We start from the raw sequence: 18,889 nt of genomic DNA, 5'->3' as shown, positions 1-18,889 counted from the left end.
TGCTTGCATAAAAATTGTCTATCTTATATAGACTAGAGTTATGATGCTTATTTTTATAATACTCGTATAGTTGAGTTAGCATTCATAAATCATCAAAAGTTGTACTCTTTTCCCTTCGTTTCAGGTTTTACCCCATGTAGTTTTCCTGACAAGGATTTAATGAGGCAACATCTCACTGACGTTTAATGTTCTTTCAAAAATGTTGATATTTATGCTCTTTTTCCTTCGTCCAAATTTTTTCCCATTTGGTTTTACTGGCAAGGTTTTAGTGAGGCAATTTATTCAACATGGTGGTCATCCAAGGGGGAGTTATATCAATTTCGGTTATCTGGTGGATTCCCACCATTAACTAGGTCATTTTGTTAGACCAAACAACATAACAATCTCCTGGAAATTTGGATATTCTTTTGAACCATAGAAAGCTATGACCACAGATATTGTTTCGTTCACTTATAATAACGTATCTGCACCTTGGCTCTTTTATCGAAGAAAATCCATAAACGACTTCATCAAATCATCACGAGCAGTTAACATTAATGCATCACACAAGTTCTCAATGAGTTGAAGAAGAACATAGACTCTGGAAAAGTATTAATCGAAGAAAATACTGCTTGTGCAACATAAAAGAAGACTTCATCAAATAGAAGAATTCTACACGCAAGCGTGGCTATCTCCAGCATTCAAGAAATTTGTTCATCGAAATTGGGAAGTCTCGACTCAAACATTTTAAAGACAAGATTTAACTGAAGTAATTATCAGGGGGAGTATCATAGTGAAAGATATTTTACTGGACTATCACGTTGTACTCTTTTTCCTTCGTCAAGGTTTTGTCCCATTGGGTTTTTCCTTATCAAGGTTTTAATGAGGCAACATATGCATGTCACTCTGTTCTAAGTTCTTCATAATTGTACTCTTTTTCCTTCGATAAGGTTTTGTCCCTTCGAATTTTCCTGACAAGGTTTTAACGAGGCAATTAACTTAGATACAATGGTCATCTAAGGGGAGTGTTATAAACAACAGTTTATTATATAGATGCCTACTTTAGTGGAACCCTGTTACTTGGGAACCAAGTATGTAAACTCTATAAATAGAGTCTTAAACCCTTGGTATTTCACACATCTAATAAGATTTTCTCCCATTTTTCGTCTCTACTTTGTGTCTTTCCTTCTCTATTTTCTAGTTCCACAAATCCAATTTTATCAAAAAAGTAATGAAATTTTTTTCCACGACGAAATAGAGGGAAATTCGAACCCCCTTTCCATAAAAACTCCTCTCTCTCTCAAAATCCTTTTAAATTCCCCTCATTCCTGAAATCGAAAGTCCCATTACTATCACCACCATTCCGCCTTTCTATCTCCAAGACTTTCCCTGCTTATCATGCGCACCCACCACCACCACTGCCGTCACCATAGCCACCTCCGCCTCCGCCTCCATGGCTCAACTCCCATGCGACGGCGATGGAGTATGTATGCTTTGCAAAACAAAACCAATATCAGAACTCGAAACCCTAATCTGTAAAACATGCATTACACCATGGCACGCCAGTTGTTTAACAACACCCCTGGAATGGGATTGTCCTGATTGTTCGATGAGTCCTGTTGATGATTCGGTGATTATGGTTTCTGCTGTTAATACATCGAGTTCATCGAATGAACTGGTGAGTATGATTCGTGAGATTGAAGGTGATACTACACTTACGGATCAAGAGAAAGCTAAAAAACGGCAACAATTGTTGTCTGGATCATTAAAATCTCCAGATCTTGATGATGATGAGAAGAAAAGTGGTGGAAATGATATGATGAAGATTCTGGATGATAAACTTAACTGTTCTTTTTGCATGCAGTTACCTGATAGACCTGTTACTTTAAGTATTCGTTTCATTTCATTGTATTAATTTTATTTTATTTTGATTTTTCTGATGGTGAATATTAATTGAAGTTTAGGCTTTTGGATAATTTGCTTAATTAATTTTGAAGTTTTATTAGCGAAGTATCTATAGAATTGATTTGATGGAGGATTTCGTTCCTCATTTGGGGATTTTTTTTTTTTTGTTAGTTGTTTGTTTTTTGATTATTTAATATTGTTTATTTTGTCTCTCCCTGAGTCCCTGTAATTTGAAAAAGAGTAAAAAAATGCCATAAACCAGGAGTATTGATTTGATATGGGAAACTCTGTATTTGTTTTTTGAACTTTCCATCAATATATTATGTTCATTGACATTGCATTAAAAGTATTACTCATTGTTTGGAAATTTCTGAATTTACATTATGGTCCTTAGATGTACTTCAATTGACATTTGTGTCTTACATTTCGACAATGGGTATCGTCTGAATATATGATTGTGCTTATCAATAGGTTTTTATATTTGGTATTAGAGACCTTCATCTGATGTGATAATTATTTTGTTTTGTGTGTGTGTGTGAGAGAGAAAAGGAAAGGAATAATAGTGATGGATTCAGCTTGTATTTGGTTTTTGGTTGTTACTTGTTTCAGACTCCTTGCGGTCACAATTTCTGTTTAAAGTGTTTTGAGAAATGGGTGAAGGTGAAGGCGAAGAATCCAGGGATACCAAAGTGTCCCCAGTGTTTCACTGTGGTTCCTAAGAGTATGCTAATTAATCCAAGGATTAACTCCGCCCTTGCTGTTGTAATCCGTATGTCAAAGGTAGAAAGGCATAGAGGTTCAGTAACAGGTCCAGTGAAAGTCTATCACGTTGTTCAGAATCAGAGTAGACCAGATGAAGCTTTTACAACAGAGAGGGCAAAAAAACTGGGAAGGCTAATGCTTGCAGCGGGAAGATCTTTGTCACTATCCCAGCTGATCACTTTGGGCCCATACTTGTCGAGAATGATCCTAGAAGGAATCAGGGAGTGTTGGTTGGGGAGTCACGGGGGGATAGGCTGGAATGCAGACAATGGGGAGCGCACTTTCCTCATGTTGCGGGAATTGCTGGGCAGTCTAACTATGGTGCACAGTCTGTGGCTCTTTCAGGAGGTTACCAAGATGACGAGGACCATGGAGAATGATTCCTCCATACAGGAAGGTTAAACTTATAAACTCTTATGATGATATTGTGTCTTTGTTTAGGTCGTTTTTGCTCATTTGGTATCTTATGTTAATGTTTTATTAGTGGATTGCCCGTGCCATAATGGCACGGGGCGGAAGCAGTGCCGGAGTTCAAATGGTGTATCGCTATATCCATCAGTTTGTTGCCCTTAAATTGGGCGACATTCCGGATCCGGACCCAAACTGTTCTAATTGATCTTAGCCGTGGGATTTTTTATTTTTAATCCTGACCTTCCATGGCCAAAGTAAAAACTTGTCAACCTAAAAGCTAAAACCTTTTATCCTCCCCCACTACGACGCTACAACTTAAGGGCAAAAGAACTCAAAAGAACTCATAGTATGATGGATCTGTATCACTATTAAAAGATTTGAGAAGAATCAAAAGATGGGTTTTGTGCTAAATATTTGATTCAAGTTTTTGGTTGTTGATTTTTGTTTCTCCATCTTTTTACTTGTTTAATCTCCGTTTCATTTTCCGTTAAAAAATTGAAATCGTTTATAAATCTCTTTTCTTTCTATATCAGCCAACCCAATTTGTAAATTTCATGTGAAATTCTGGGTTACACATCGTAAATTTCCGTTTTAATATTATGAAATTGCAATTCAAGAACAACCAAAATTTTGACCTTTCTGAATTTGAATTTTTCAATTTATGACTTTACGTGGAATTATAAGAATTTGTGTATGATTTGGTGATATGAATTTGAAGGTGGTTTTGGTGGTAGTGTTGGTGGCGGGGGTTGGTGGTGTTACTGGTTACAGTGGTGGCGATGGTGTTGGTGATTGCTGGTGTTACTGGTTACGGTGGTGGCGGAGATGGTGTTCCATTCTTGAATTAAAGGAACGATAGTGGTGGTGCTATATCGGCGATGGTGAATTGAAATATGATGGAGAAATCGAAAATTGTTTGATGTCGAAATTGTTTCTCTGCAAACTACTCACCGTTTCCCCTGCGTAACAATAACAATTGGTTTGAAATCGAAATTGTGTTTGTTTTCAAAATCCAATTTAATTGGGAGAGGTGCAACATTTAATTTCGATTTCGAATCCAATTGAATTGAAAGAATGACAGTGGTGGTGATGGTGTTGTACGGTAGTGGGGGTTTAATAGTCATGAAGATGAAGGAAGAAGAGATCTGATGGTGAAGAAGGAACTGAGAAAAGATGGAGGAGAGAATTTTTTCTCTGAAAGCAAATTAAAATAGGTCGTTGATTGTGATGATGGTAGTGATGGTGATGTACTGGTTTGTCATGAAGGAGATGATGAAGATGAAGGAGGAAGACCTTTTTTCTTTGATCAAAAATTTAATGAAATCCTTTGTCTGGCAAACAGTGGGGGAAGAGACCTCAGTGGCAATAAACGCACAAACAAAGAGCAGTCATTTGATCAAAAGTTTGAGAAATATAATGAAGCACTGCGTGTTAGTTGCCGGAAAGGATATCCATTACGAGTTGTGAGGTATCTTCTATCCCCTTTCCTTCTCAGGAAATAAATCCATTCAAATTGAAATGTAGATAGTGAAAAGGGATTGTTTTATCCCTTTTTCCAATGCAGTGAAAATCCATATTTATACATTGCATGATTTATGAAAGATCTACCCACTTGGGCTTACGTTTGGGTTGATGATCAAGCTGCTGAATATTTATTGTCTACTGCTGCCATGAAAATATGAACTAATTGTGTTCATTCAGTTTATTAGATTTTCTTATGGTGTTTTTTGAAATTACCATGGGCTGCCTGTACATATGCTTGTTTCTTAGGTAAACTTGTTTCTTTTTTAATGTGTGTTTAACTTTTAGACATTGAAACTTTCAGGTCTCACAAAGAAAAGCGCTCATCATATGCTCCAGAAACTGGGATTCGATATGATGGAGTTTATAGAATAGAAAAATGTTGGCCAGGTTTGTTGGTTTCTTTTGTCTTCTAACTTTACATCACACTCTGAGCACATGTCTTTACTTCCCTACCAGTCCTGGATTGATCTAACGAGAAAGTATTATTTACAGGGCCAAAAAGTCTGTAGGTATCTCTTTGTGCGGTGTGATAATGAACCTGCTCCTTGGACAAGGTTCTTTTTTCCCCCATTATGTTTCGGTTCCTTTTCTCTTCCTAGTCTGGGAGATCCATAGCTACAATTAGTAATAACGTAATTCTCTGCATCATCAACTGTAGTGATGAGCACGGAGACCGTCCCAGACCTCTGCCTGTTATTAAGGAGCTTAGCGGGGCAACTGATGTTACAGATAGAAAGGACAGTCCATCTTGGGATTATGATGTGTGTTACACTGCTGTTTTCTTTCTGTTTCTTTTTTTACTGAGTTTTATTCTCTTTTAGTATTGGTATTCCTCCAGATATTGCTATTTTCATGTGAACTAGATTTATTATCATTGTAACAAGTAAACATTTTCTTCTACTCTCAAATCCTTACTTTTCAGTCCTTAGGTAATGTTTGAGCAATTCTATTTTGACGTGTTTATACATGTTTTATGAAAAGGTTAACTGGGAGTTTCCTTGTCTTTCAGGAGGAAGATAGTTGCTGGAAATGGAAAAAACCTCCACCTCCAAGTAACAAACACGTGCAGACGGGAAATCCTGGAGATGCTGAAGATTTTAAGAAAGAAAGGAAAGCATGGAAAAAGGCACAAAATAAGTCCCTTACAAATATGTATCTGAAAGGTTTAATCTCTCTCTCTCTCTCTCTCTATCTCTCCGTTACGAACAAAATTAATTACTGGGACCATGGTGGTGTCCAATTCTTAATTTAACGGCATGTTGCTTAGATTCTGTCTCGATTCTTGTTGCAGGGTTCAAATGTCAAATTTCCCTGGAAGTGATGACCCTTCCCCTGACAACTCCCTGTGCTCACAACTTTTGCAAGCCTTGCTTAGAGAATGTTTTTGCTGGTAAGACTTTTGTTAGAGAGAGGTCTTCTCATGGGAGGACACTTAGAGCAAAAAAAGTCAATAATGAAGTGCCCGTCGTGCACGATCGACTTATCTGTGTTCCTTCAAAACCCTCAGGTATGAAAAATTTTCACATCGTCACAGCTAAGATCTGTCTGCCAACATTTATGTTACAAGATCATCATGCACACATTATGTATTTTTTGTTGTAAAGAAATGAAGGCCATGATGCACTACTGGTGTTTGCTTTGTTCAGTAAGGGGTATTAACCATGAGTTTGTATCAGGTTAATAGAGAGCTGATGGGTGTCATAGAAGATCTCCAACGCAAGGCTAAGGAGGAAAAACATGTGGACCCATGTGAAGAGTTAGATGAGTCCGAAAATATGACTGTAGCCGCTGAGGAAGGGAGTGACAATTCTGACTTGATGGAAGGTAATCCAGAAACTGAGGGTGAGCCTAAGCAGATGAATAAGCGCTTAAAGACTGTAGCTTCAGATTCATCCGAAAATGTAGAAGGGTCCAAGTTCAAGAGTGACGATTCTGCAGTGGAGGAGATGGAACTTGATGTAACAGATGGACACGATGTTCTGGAAAATAGTGCAGCTGCAACCAAGGTTAAAAAGATTCGAACAAAAAGAATTACCAAGAAGAAAACTGAGGGTGAGCATAAGCAGATGAACAAGCACTTAAAGACTCAAGCTTCAAGAAATGTAGATGGGTCCGAGTTCAAGAGTGGCGAATCTGCAGTTGAAGAGACGAAACATGATGTCGCTGATGGAAACAATGTTGTGGAAAATAGTGCAGCAGAAGAAACTATTGAAGCTGAAACTAAGCTTAAACAGGTACCAGTGGATGTTGTTATAGGCAGGGGGGATGATTCACCATCCAGCCCTCTTCAAATTGGTTCGCATGATAACACTGAATAATGCTGGTGGTAAGAAATAGTGTTTTGTGTATAGGTATAGGTAAAAGGAAAATAGGGTTGGTATACTTTTTAGTCTGATCTGAAGTATGTTCTTTTGTGCATCTTTTTTGGGCAACAGAGTTTTTTTGGGGGGTTTTAGTTGAAAACAGGTATATACTCACATGGATCAATACAGAATAGTCCAAGCAAATTTATCTTTCTAATTTATTTTGAACTTATTATGAACTTTTTAAACAGTGGTTCTTTATGAACCGCATGAAAAATGAACGATTTTTTTGGGATCATGGTTTTTTTGGGTACCATGGTCCTATTAGGCCACCTACCGTACAATGTTAAGGTATGTCCTAAAATCAGATGAGATTACTAATTTGGCCCTTACCCTAACTTAATAGCTACATCTAACTTAAGCGGAACTCAGAAAAGCTTTTAGGCTTAGGAGTTTATATTTTGGAGGCTTATACACCCTTGTTCAGGTATCTCGCTAAATTATCGTTTGTGTGTTTTAATATATAAGTGAATGAATGTGTATTGTTACTAATCATATTACGAATGTATTGTTTTTTGCCTCTTCTCATAGGTTTGGATATACGGCCACTTGGCCTTATGGGAAGCCTACAGCTGGTAAATATGAATTTTTGAACTCACAGGAAAAGAATAAGGAAAAAAAGGTGTTGGAGTTGAGGGAGACATTGGATAAGTTAACAGTGGAAGATGTGGTTTTCCATCCTTACAACAATGCATCAGATGAAGACGAGGAAGATGTTGATGTTATTAATTTCTCACCTGTTGCGGGTTATAATGGACGGTTGTTTCATCCTGGAGGTTGTACAATGTATAATCCTGGAAGTGTACTTAGACAACTTTCTTGTGTCCAAAGTGTCCCACAAGTGGAAAACTTCAACTTCAAGGTAAACAAGGTCGGAACTAAGAACAGCGAGAAGAATTTCATCCCCAAATACGATCCTGCTCCATCAGTGGACCACTGGAAGAACTTTGGGGATTATCTTGTTCTAGTCGAAGAGTTACAAGATTCGTTTGATGATCCAAATGCCGCTGACGATGGATATATGGAATGGTATGAACATTCTTCTCATCCTCGTGTAATAAACAGTGTCCAACAAGCCCGTGATGATAAAGCAAAAGCAACGGCAATAGAGAAAGAAGCTCAGAAGATCATGAAGCATACCCCTATGTGTGGTGATGAGGCCTTGATCTTGTGGAATTCAGCGGTAAGATATTTATTCTTATTTTTGTTTTTCGAAATGTTATAAAGTATTGAAAAATGATAGTTACTTATGTTTTTGATGAGAAAAAGTGAAGGCAAATGCTAAATTGTTGAAGAAAATGATGGCAAAAATCCGAAGTGGAGAGCCGATGGACACTCGAGAACAAACAAACCTCTACAACCAAATAACTAATGTTTTTGATCCCAACCTTGTCGATACAAGCCAGGTTGATCCAAGCCATACCATGCCTTCGAAGAGGAGTCGCCGAGAAGGGGAAGGTTCAAGTCGGATGGTTCAACAACAAAGCAGTGGAGATGACACTCCTAGTGACGAAGGACGACCTAAACCTCCTAAACGCAAGAATAGAAAAGTTTCTCGTAGTGGTCGTGGTAAATGAGTGATTCCAACAATTAGTACTTTGTTTTATTATGTTTGGAAGACTTTTTTATTGCGGATTTGATAGTTTGTTTACTTATGTTTGGAAGACTTTTGTTTTGCGGATTTGGTAGTTTGTTTTCTTATGTTTGCTTCCAACATTTAGTTATGTGGATTACTAAATGAATTTCATAATTTGGTTTTTAATTTGTGTTTTAAGGGATTAGTTTGGCTATTTGACTCATATGTGTTTCGTTAAATTCAAATTTTTGGTTATTTGACTCATATGTGTTCCATTAAACTCAAATTCTTAAAGAAATTATTAGGAAGTTCGGTTAGTTGATTAAATTTGGTAAACCAACGAACTTGATAAACAACAAGTTCAGTTGTTTCGCAGATTTAATCAACTAACCGAACTCATGAACAACAAAATTTCAAAAGTTACAGTGTAATGTTCGGTTACCTGGTATTATTTCGCAGGTAACCGAACAACAGTGTTCGGTTACCTGCGAAATAATACCAGGTAACCGAACATTACACTGTAACTTTTGAAATATTTTTGTTGCTTAGTTCGGTTAGTTGACCAAATCTGCGAAACAACCGAACTTTTAGTTCGGTTTTGTCTATGCATTTCCTATGTAACCGAACTCTGTATTTTGAAATTTGAATGACACAAATTTCAAGTAACGGCTATTTTTCATGCCGTTATACACCTCTTTGGTTATAAATATGTGTCTCATAGTTAACATTTTGTCTCAAAATCTTCTAAAACTAGCAGCTAATAATGCTAAATTTAGTCTAGATGAAGATCTCTCTCTTTGCAGAAACTACAAATTATACTATCCAAAGAGGGGTGAAGAACGAAGAATGAATGGTATTATGAGTCAAAGTTATTGGGGAAAAATTCATGAGCAATTTTGCTCCGACGCAGGAAACCCTCATAACCATGATCATATAGCTTTGTTACTTCGATTTGACAAGATTAAAGAGAGAGTTGTGGAATTTATGGTTTTGTTTCGGATTGTAAGGCGGTATCGACTTAGGAGTGAAAAAAGCGAGGATATTCTTTTAACAACAAAAAATGAACGGCGAAGATGGAAGACAAAGAATTTCAAATATGAAGTTCATTTCCGCATCCTTGTGCACTTTTACGTAACGCGTTTCGGATATTAAATGTTATGCAATTTTAGCTTTAGTATCACCCACAACTTTTGTTTGTTATTTTGGTGTTGTATTTTAATTAATTATTGAACTTTTAAGTACCCGAATTAGTGAAAATGCTCCGTCCATAAGAAGTTCGGTTTGTTCGTTATTCTGCGGGATCAACCGAACTGCTAGTTCGGTAGTATCTCAAGTATATGTATGCCACCGAACTATCTGTTCGGTTACCACCATAAATTTGATAGGTAACCGAACCTATCACTGTAAACAAAGAGTGACTTTTTGTATAAAACCAAATTATGCAAACACACTATAATACACCCAAATTCCAAAAAACACAATCTTTAATTCTTATGATGATGTTCACAGCATACATATTCTATCTAAGGGTACATTTAATCATCCCCGAGGGAAATTGAACCTTCGTGTATAATTTTGTCCGATTCCTCCAAAGCTTTCCACATATCCATGTTATGTTCATACATAATGCACCAACCCGACATTGTATCGGGGTTAAATCCATTCCAATAAGAGCATCCGCATATCGGAGGAAATGGACAATTGTCTTCTAACCTAAGGCCTATAAAATGGTTCTGGTTAACGAGCGCAATCACCACTCTCCTACGTCTAAGTTTCTCGACACATATGGTTGTTTTGGGAGTGTATGTGAAACTCGCACCTTTTGAGAAATAGTGAACCACGCAATTGAATGCGTCGGCGATTAAGTGCCCGCATATCGGCATGGCCATCCAATGATCACTTGTGATTGGATGGGCCCTGTGGAGACGTATTTGAAACCTAAAAAATTGAATATTGAGACTAGCATCACCATCAGACAACATTGTCTTGTAAAATTCCGGTTTCTCCTTTAGCTTCATCAACATCCTTTGACGGTCATAAGTGATTTAATTATCATCATATAGTTTGTCACCTTGAGTGAAAGGCCCTATTTTTTGTACGACTACATGGAAACCACAATTACCATCCGGAGGGACGTCATGGGTGGATATGACGTAATATCTAATGTAAGGAGGTAGCTTTTCCAAGTACCTTTTATCATCAAGAGGTGGTGTATCAATTGGAGACTTTAGATTCACGTCTCGTTGACTTGGTTGGCTCGGTTCTGACGGAGTAGGTTGAGAGTGTAACTTCGGTCCTTTTTTGTTCATATCCCGTTCACTCGACTCGCCTTTTTCAATAATTTTCCTTCCCCTTTTCTTAGAATCTTCTTGGTACTTCTCCGCGATATACTCATGCCCTGAAGGATTTCTAGTAAAAGGAGTAATTTCACTTTTCATTTTAGCCAACACCTTTGCATATTCTCTAACTTTTTTTTTTGTTTCTTTGGTTTCGGCCTACCTTTGCCCTTGCCTTTATCCGGTTCTTGCACATTCTCCGAAGTATGCGGAAAAAAGATTGATCGCATATCATCCCAAAAGATTTGCCTTTCGAGTTTGTTCATGTTCCGGTACATTTCGATAACCATTCTTCCCATTTCATTGTCACCAAACTCTTCTCCGACATCGCCCTTTGGAGGAGGGACAAAACTTAATTGTTGCAAATATGGATCAATATCGCTTAAAAGGATTATGCCATGTTCATACTTAGCTATCATGTGGCGACAAGGGAGTCCCATAGACTTACTCATGTTGCAAACACACACCTCGTCCGGATTGGTTCCCCATATGTCGATCAAATTCACCTCAACCATTAACCTCTTAATGCAAGCATGTGAAACATTATAGTGGAGTCCCTTGAACAACCGAAGGTCCGCCATTTTCTTGATGTTATCACCTTTGTCTACAATCTTTTTGTACTTCATGATGCAGCTTTTTTGGAACTTCTCTTTAATTCTCTCAATATCGCGTTTGAAGTAACTCTCCATTGCGTTAAACACAACCACAAAATTATCGACACATTCAAAGAGATTTTTCTTCAACCAATGGTGATCCGATTCTACCAAACTTGTCGCTTGATTCCAAAAGTGTTTATAGTTGTTGGTAAAAGCATAAATGAAGAACTCTTTGTGAGGTTCCAACCATTGCTCCACCACATACGTTATTATATCCTACGGATATTCGGGGCTAGACCAATGTTCTCTAAATTCGGCAAGATTTATATAATACTCTTCTTCGGTGAGAGACCAAGTCAATGCCTCCCATTCCCCGGAGAAGGAAACCCATTTAGCGTGATTTATGGTGTATTGTTTATCGAATTCTTCTTTTGCGTCCGCTTGTTCATCTTCCGATGGCTTACTAATTTCTTCCAATCCTTTCCTCTTAGGTGTACAAAGTTGAGGCTTGCACCTATTCATCACATTGCACCATATATGAAATGTACAAAGCATATTATGTGCCAATGGGAAGACTTTCTCTATTGCATTCATCAATGCTACCTCATTTTCCGTCACAATAACCCCGGGGATATCATCATCTCGGTAGATCGCCTTCACTTGTTATAGCGCCCAAGTGTAACTTGGTTCTTGCTCGTCCTTTAGAAAACAAAAAGCAACGGTAAACGGTGACTTCGTCGACGTACGACCAACAATGTTCAACAATGGCATCTCGTATTTTTTTGTCTTGTGAGTCCAATCCATTATGAGAACTTCATGGAATGATTGAGCCAATTGAACACTCTTCGGATGAGCAATGAAGAGATGAGTAACTTCTTCTTCCGGACCTACCTTCTTTTGAACCGCGTAGCCTTTCTCTTGAGCCAAAAAAAAAACAATTGTTGCATTACTTGTCTATCCTTCCATTCATTCCTTTTAATTGTCTCAATTGCATTTTAAATGGTGGACGAAGATTATACGTTATCCGGGTTATCTTCCTTTAATAAGCGAAGCATAACGGTAGGTGGAATACTTATTTTCCTATACTTAGCAATTTTTTCCATTTCTTGAGGAGTGAGCCTTGCAGCCATTGCATGTCCTTCAAGATCTTCTGGGTGAGGGTGGTTATGACACCCTACCAGCTTATCCATAGTTAGAAACCATTAACTCGTTAATTTGCTCTTGCTAAATACTAACTTGAACGGGCATTTAATTTTCTTTGAGCATGTTGTGTTCTTCCTCGTCATCTTTCCTTTATACACATAACCCTTCCCCTTGTGTCTGACATCGGGATCTCCACTTCTCTCACAAACCATTTCAAAATGAGTTTGGCTTTCTTTTCCATTCAAAACTAAGACACACTTGACTCTCTTAGCATGTTCTCTAGCCAAATTCTTCGCATCAATAGGTAAGTCACATACCAACTCATTAGCATAATGATGAGATGTATCTTCGTACAACATACCAACCGGAGAAGTTTGGTCATGCATTGGTATAGGTTGGCATTCCATCTACAAGAAATATAACAACATCAATTAGAATTACATTAAAGTTCGGTTACATAAAAATTTTATCGCAAAAACCGAACTCTAAGTTCGGTTCATTAGGCAAAGAGTTCGGTTCATTAGGCAAAGTTGAAATGTAACCGAACTAAACACTGTAACTTTTGATTTTTTTTTTCTGAGATCGGTTGTTTACGCTTTTGTTTCAAGTTTGCGAAACAACCGAACTTAATACATTTAGTATACTCTTACATTATGTCAAGTTCGGTTAGCTAGTTCGTAAACATGCAGTTTGCGAAACAACAGAACTTTGTACACTAATTTAACTCTTATTTGTACGTAAGTTCGGTTAGATATGGTTAATTGGTTGCGAACCAACCGAACTTTGTACACTAAGTTAGATCTAATTTTTACGTAGAGTTCGGTTTGTTAATTTGTTACGAACCAACCGAACATAATGCTGGTAATCCTAGAAACTTCCATTAACGGTGAGTTCGGTAACCTGCGTGTTTGGACCAAGTAACCGAACTGCACTTTCAGCCGAGTTCGGTTGCTTGTTCATCATGCGATGGAACCGAACTACACATTCAGGAGAGTTCGGTTACATCTTCTTCACAGAAGGTAACCGAACCGTCCCAAATCCAGTTGAAAAACTTAGATTTTTAGGAAAGTTTTGACCAATTCAACATACATTATTTAAGTTTGGAGCATACCTGGACACCCAAATACTCTTCCTCCGGTTGTGGCTGATAAAATCCATCATATTCATCTTGAGATTGAGTTTGGGGAAGAATAGAATCACCATCTAAGAAATAACTCATATCCGGATCATTGTGAAGATTAACAAATATTCTAGGAGAGGATGGAGATGAAGAATCAGATGAGTCTTCATCACTTGAATACCCAAAGTTAGTGAATTGGAAAAAAAAATTTATTTTCCATGTTTTTCTCCTTCATCTTCTCTAACTTCACTCTCTCAATAATTCTACTCATCAAATAAAAAACCCATCTTTTAATTTAATCTCAGTAATTAATTTTAACTAAATCATTTTACTAATCATAACCTAAAATTAATTATGAGGGTAGTTTAGGTATTAATATAAATATCTAGATATAGGGTGACCTAGGTTTACTTCTAGTGAAAACTACTACCACACCCGCTTTTCAGTTTTTCTCAACTAAGAAACCCACGTGCTGAAAACTTAAAGCGCGCACCCACTTTTTGGGGAAAATTTTTCTCCCGCACCCATTTTTTCTAAAATTATGTTCCTCCCAGAAAAAGAAAACAAGTTGTTCTCTTTTACCAATTTCATGAAGTTGAGATCATGCAATTTGAGATAATCAATCTCAATCAACTACAAGCAAACAAAGAAATGTACAGTTCAAGTTTTTTTCAAAAACTTCCGGTAAATCGATAAGCATCCATCAATCAGGAAACTAAAATCACTTTTCCAATTTTGCAAAATCAATCATATTAGGATAATTCAATCAATTCTACTTCAATTGATTTCAAAACCCACTTTTAGATTTTTAGGAAACAGTGATTTGTACCATGAAACGATCGATTTGAAGAAATTCGATAAGAACCGAACATTCAACGAACCAGAAAACAGAGTTTCCTTCGGCGTCGGGTAGAAGCGAAAGATTCTCGGTCAATTTTTGATTTCATAGAAGAAACAATAGAGACTAAAACCCAATCATAGAAGAAACAGTTGAGCCCTTTAAAGATCTACCGGAAACATTCATAGTTCCATAACCTTGTGAACTAAAACCTAAACGATTCAATAACCCTATTCGGATAACTATGTGTTCTTCTTCATTTCTTCCTATTTGAGCACGACTCAAAGTATAAAGCTTTCATGAATTTGACGGTCGACGAGCTAGGGAAAGACAACAAGAAATTGGAGACAGACAGTTGGACACCATAACATTATTTACTTATTTTCTTCTTCCATTATCTAAGACCAAATTATTGTGTTATCTTTACCTTTTAGAACCTATCTACACCTGTACGTCATGCACTTATACGTGGCTAGTAGCATGTGAAATATGGAGAAACTTCGTATAGTATCTTGATTAGAAAATAATTATACGGAGTATGCTACAGTGTGACACATTAGAAACATTTTAAGTTAGCTTATTTTATTTGAAATATAATAAACATTTTGGGTTTCTAATTAAAAGAAATGGAGGTGTACATAGTGATGCATAACAGGTTATGCATCTACAAATTTATTGCATAACTTGTTATGCATTCTCGAAATTGGTTGCATAACACGTTTTGCAGTTTTTTTTTTGCATAACTTGTTATGCAGTCCAGAAAATGCTTGCATAACACGTTATGCAGCTACTTTTTTGAAACCGACAAAAAATAAGGTTGCATAACTTGTCATGCACCTACAATAATATCTACATAACATGTTATGCAGTCGTGAAAATATGACTGCATAATACATTATGCATCGAGAAAGTTGTTGCACGATCTTTTATGCATCGAGAAAATAGATGCATAACCTGATATGCATCCGTAAATATGGATGCATACTGCATTATGCATCAATTTTTTATGTACACACTAAAATCAACCAAAACAACGGTTACATAACTTGTTATAGATGCATAACTTTGTTATGCAGATGCATAATTTGTTATGCAGTCCAGAAAATGGTTGCATAATTCGTTATACGTCTGCAGAATGTGTTATGCATCTTTTTTGGTGGTTGCATAATGGTTATGTAGTCAGTTTTCGAAATTTTGCCTAAAATGATGATCACCTCCGATTTTTTCGTGAAAAACAAAAATTTGATATTGTTGTTTGTACTCGTTGCGTAGCTCTCTTAAAAAGATTTCCAACGATATAAAATTTGTAAAATTCTAAGACGCGGATTTTTAGATATGTTATATCCAAGTTGTTTTGTCAATTATACCCCTGATACATAATCCGGCATGCGGATGCATAATCCGTCATGAAGACATTTTTAATAATTTCATTTAATTATGGGTGTCACGGTACCTAAAATTAATTGTGGGTCTGACAATGAGAATATTATTTTTTTGGACCCGCGTCTAATTTTTCCTTCCTTCTAATGTCTTTACCCAAAATAAAATCATGGTCCCCAAAAAACCATGGTGCCCAAAAAAATCGTTCAAAAAAATACTCTTTATGGCCCCCAAGATGACCGTTAAGAGCTCTTCATGCGATGAACCACAAATATGGCCTGAGATATTAAATAAGAAAACTGGCTCACCAGTAAAAAAACTAAGGACATACTTCCAGATAGGACGCTACTGCCGAATCAATGTGGCTTGCATTTGACCAACAATACGGAGACCAATCACTAAACCATCATAAACAATAATTTCACACACCAAAACTATATACACGTAAAATCTGAGTTTCTTCTTAGCATGGACAAGATGTATGATCATGTAGATGAGTTCTCTAGCAAAACCTATTCCATTGCTGATGGTGAACAGATAATTTCCTATACCATATAGATTCCGAAGTGCAGAGCCCGGAACATCAAAAACAAGGGGGAAGCGAAAATCCATGAATTCTCGTTAAGATTTATAGTGGGCGGATGCTTCTTTCTTAACAATCTTTTGGCAATACGTAGGTATATGAGAAACGAATAAAACCAAGGAACTTAAAGTTCCGAGTAACCCAACTTGAGAGCGGAGCAAATCCGCATTGTAGGCATCAGATTGTAGGGGACCAACGTTGTCAAGTCTTCAACAAACAACTCATTGAACTCAAAAAAGGCCAGATGTTGGTTGTTACTCTGAACTTCTCCGTGGTTAAACATGCTGGAAAAGAATGATTTGATTGGGTATCATTCAATACTAACGACAATGCTATGACAAGTCCATTGGTCCGTAAGACTTCCTTTTAAAGAGCAATGCCCATAGATGTCTTGATGAATGCTTATCAGATCTCAAGGGAAGAAGCAAATAGATTGAAGTATAACTGGTTAATAATAACCAGTGTATTTCTTTTATTATGAAATAAACTCCTACCTATTTGTCTCCTTCCAATATTTTCCGTCAGGCCAGCACTATGTTTATATTGAACTTCTTCTCTAAAGATATGATGTGTTGATTTCCAGTTACCCTAACCAATACCTGAATGCACGATGTATGAAGCTTTAGGTCTTATCTAACAATAGGGAGACAAATTAAGATACAATCAGAATTTGCTACGTAATCACTTAAACATTCCTGCAGGTGGGTGGGTTACAAGAATATTCTCCGTCAGGCCCTCTAACAGTGTTGTTAACTGAGAATTTCCCCACATCAAGCTGAGAAAGTTCATCTAGATATAGTTTGATCACTGTCGAAGTTGCAGACCAGCCTTATCATTTAGTTACAGCATAATGGTCGGACTCATTAGAAGATTAGAAGCGTATAGAGAGTAAAATTGTGCATTACATACTAGTATTGAAACAGCATGCCAAAGATCATTAAATGAACCTAAAATCCAAACTTTAAGACAGAAATGAAACTGGAAAAGATAATAGGATGATGCATCTTTGTTATGAAAAAGACCAAACAAGATAAAACTCGTTTTAACACCAAAACGCAATTAACATCTAACGGAAGCGCGTAACACACTCACATTGACTTGCTTTTCACCTCAATACTTCATTCTTTTTTACCGTCACCATCATCATCATCATCATGCTCTTTATTTTTATCATTCTCATCTTCTTCCTGGGAGGCTTCCCATTGTAATTTCCCTAGATAAATACCAGTGTCAAGTGACTGTAGGCTCTCCTAGATATACAGTGCGTGGAAACCTTTGTTTCATAGACTGTTAGAGCTTCAACAGTGTCGTGTTTTGGGCCGTAAAAAACAATACGTAAATATTTATCAGAATTTAACCATACTACAATCTTTCCATTCCTTACAAATTTCAAGGGCATAAAACTATTAATTGACCCAAACAATTTTGTTAGCTCAATGTTGAAAAGTTTGGTCCCTGATTTCTCCTCCCCATTGATCTTCAACTCCCACAAACTTGTAACCTCGGAATCATCAATAAAAAAGCAAAGTGAATTTCCTAAAGCACACAAAATTGGTGGGAGATCTGAATTGAAGTGCGGCAGTAGCATCTCATCAAACTCCTCGGTCTCAAATTCAAAACGGATAATTAATTGACCTTCTAAGGTAGCTTCCACATAGGCTAACCAATGGGCAGCTCCGCCAACTGTCTGTCGAACGGCATCAGCATGCAACATTCCATGCCAATGCAAATCATCTATCTCGACGTTATCAACTCTTCTCCATGAATTTAATTTCAGCGAATAGACCTGAACCTCACACATACCTTCCTGCAAAGCCTCGGTTAAATGTACCACTTTGAAATCTTTAATTCGTGCAGAATAACCCAAACCATATTCTTCATATTGCCTTCCCTCAGCCTTAGTTCCAGCTGGTGGATTTGGTAATCTCTTATATTCATTTGTAGTTAGGTTCCACAACATAAGAACACACTCGTGGAACTTACTAACATGCCTTAATAAGAACAAACCGTAACAACATCCAAAAACTTCAATTCCCATCCCCAGAGACTTAACGGGATATTCGATATGACTATATTCTTCACATGTAAACAAAGATGGATCGCAACAAAAGGTATCTATATCAACGTGACCATGCAACATGAGATTGAGTTTTTCCATTTCACAACCTACGCTGGGCTCTTAGAAATTTAGTATGTTTTAATTCATTGTTCCAGAAATGATTTACACACCTGAATCGTGAGATCGACTTCAGTGGTAGTCGAACAAGAATGTCTAAGAGGATGTCCCAATGTAAGTTCACCATAAATCTACCCTGCATAAAATTAAGCAAAATCCCATTTTTATGAGAAATCAAAAATCAGGCTTAGTTTCTA

The 18,889-nt window shown here is 37.1% G+C and overlaps 1 protein-coding gene and 1 pseudogene across 1 annotated transcript; both read left to right on the top strand.

The window, feature by feature from the left end:
• Positions 1 to 1,432: 1,432 nt before the first annotated feature.
• Positions 1,433 to 7,540, top strand: LOC113339428 (annotated as a pseudogene).
• LOC113274384 lies at positions 7,420 to 8,346 on the top strand. The gene is made up of 3 exons (XM_026523793.1): positions 7,420 to 7,519; positions 7,604 to 8,127; positions 8,214 to 8,346. Exons 1-3 carry the CDS (start codon positions 7,420 to 7,422, stop codon positions 8,214 to 8,216), a joined length of 627 nt encoding a protein of 208 aa, XP_026379578.1. The 3' UTR covers positions 8,217 to 8,346.
• Positions 8,347 to 18,889: the final 10,543 nt, after the last annotated feature.

The sequence above is a fragment of the Papaver somniferum genome, chromosome 1 (assembly GCF_003573695.1).
Source record: "Papaver somniferum cultivar HN1 chromosome 1, ASM357369v1, whole genome shotgun sequence".
NCBI classification, from domain to species: Eukaryota; Viridiplantae; Streptophyta; class Magnoliopsida; order Ranunculales; family Papaveraceae; genus Papaver; species Papaver somniferum.
The sequence above is the reverse complement of the archived record's forward strand: the minus strand, read 5'-3'. Positions and strand labels throughout refer to the sequence as shown.

Coding starts and splice junctions, on each gene's coding strand:
- LOC113274384 (XM_026523793.1), top strand. CDS start 7,420: ATGTGTATTGTTACTAATCATATTACGAATGTATTGTTTTTTGCCTCT. Junction 7,520..7,603: donor TTATGGGAAGCCTACAGCTG/GTAAATATGAAT, acceptor ATAAGTTAACAG/TGGAAGATGTGGTTTTCCAT.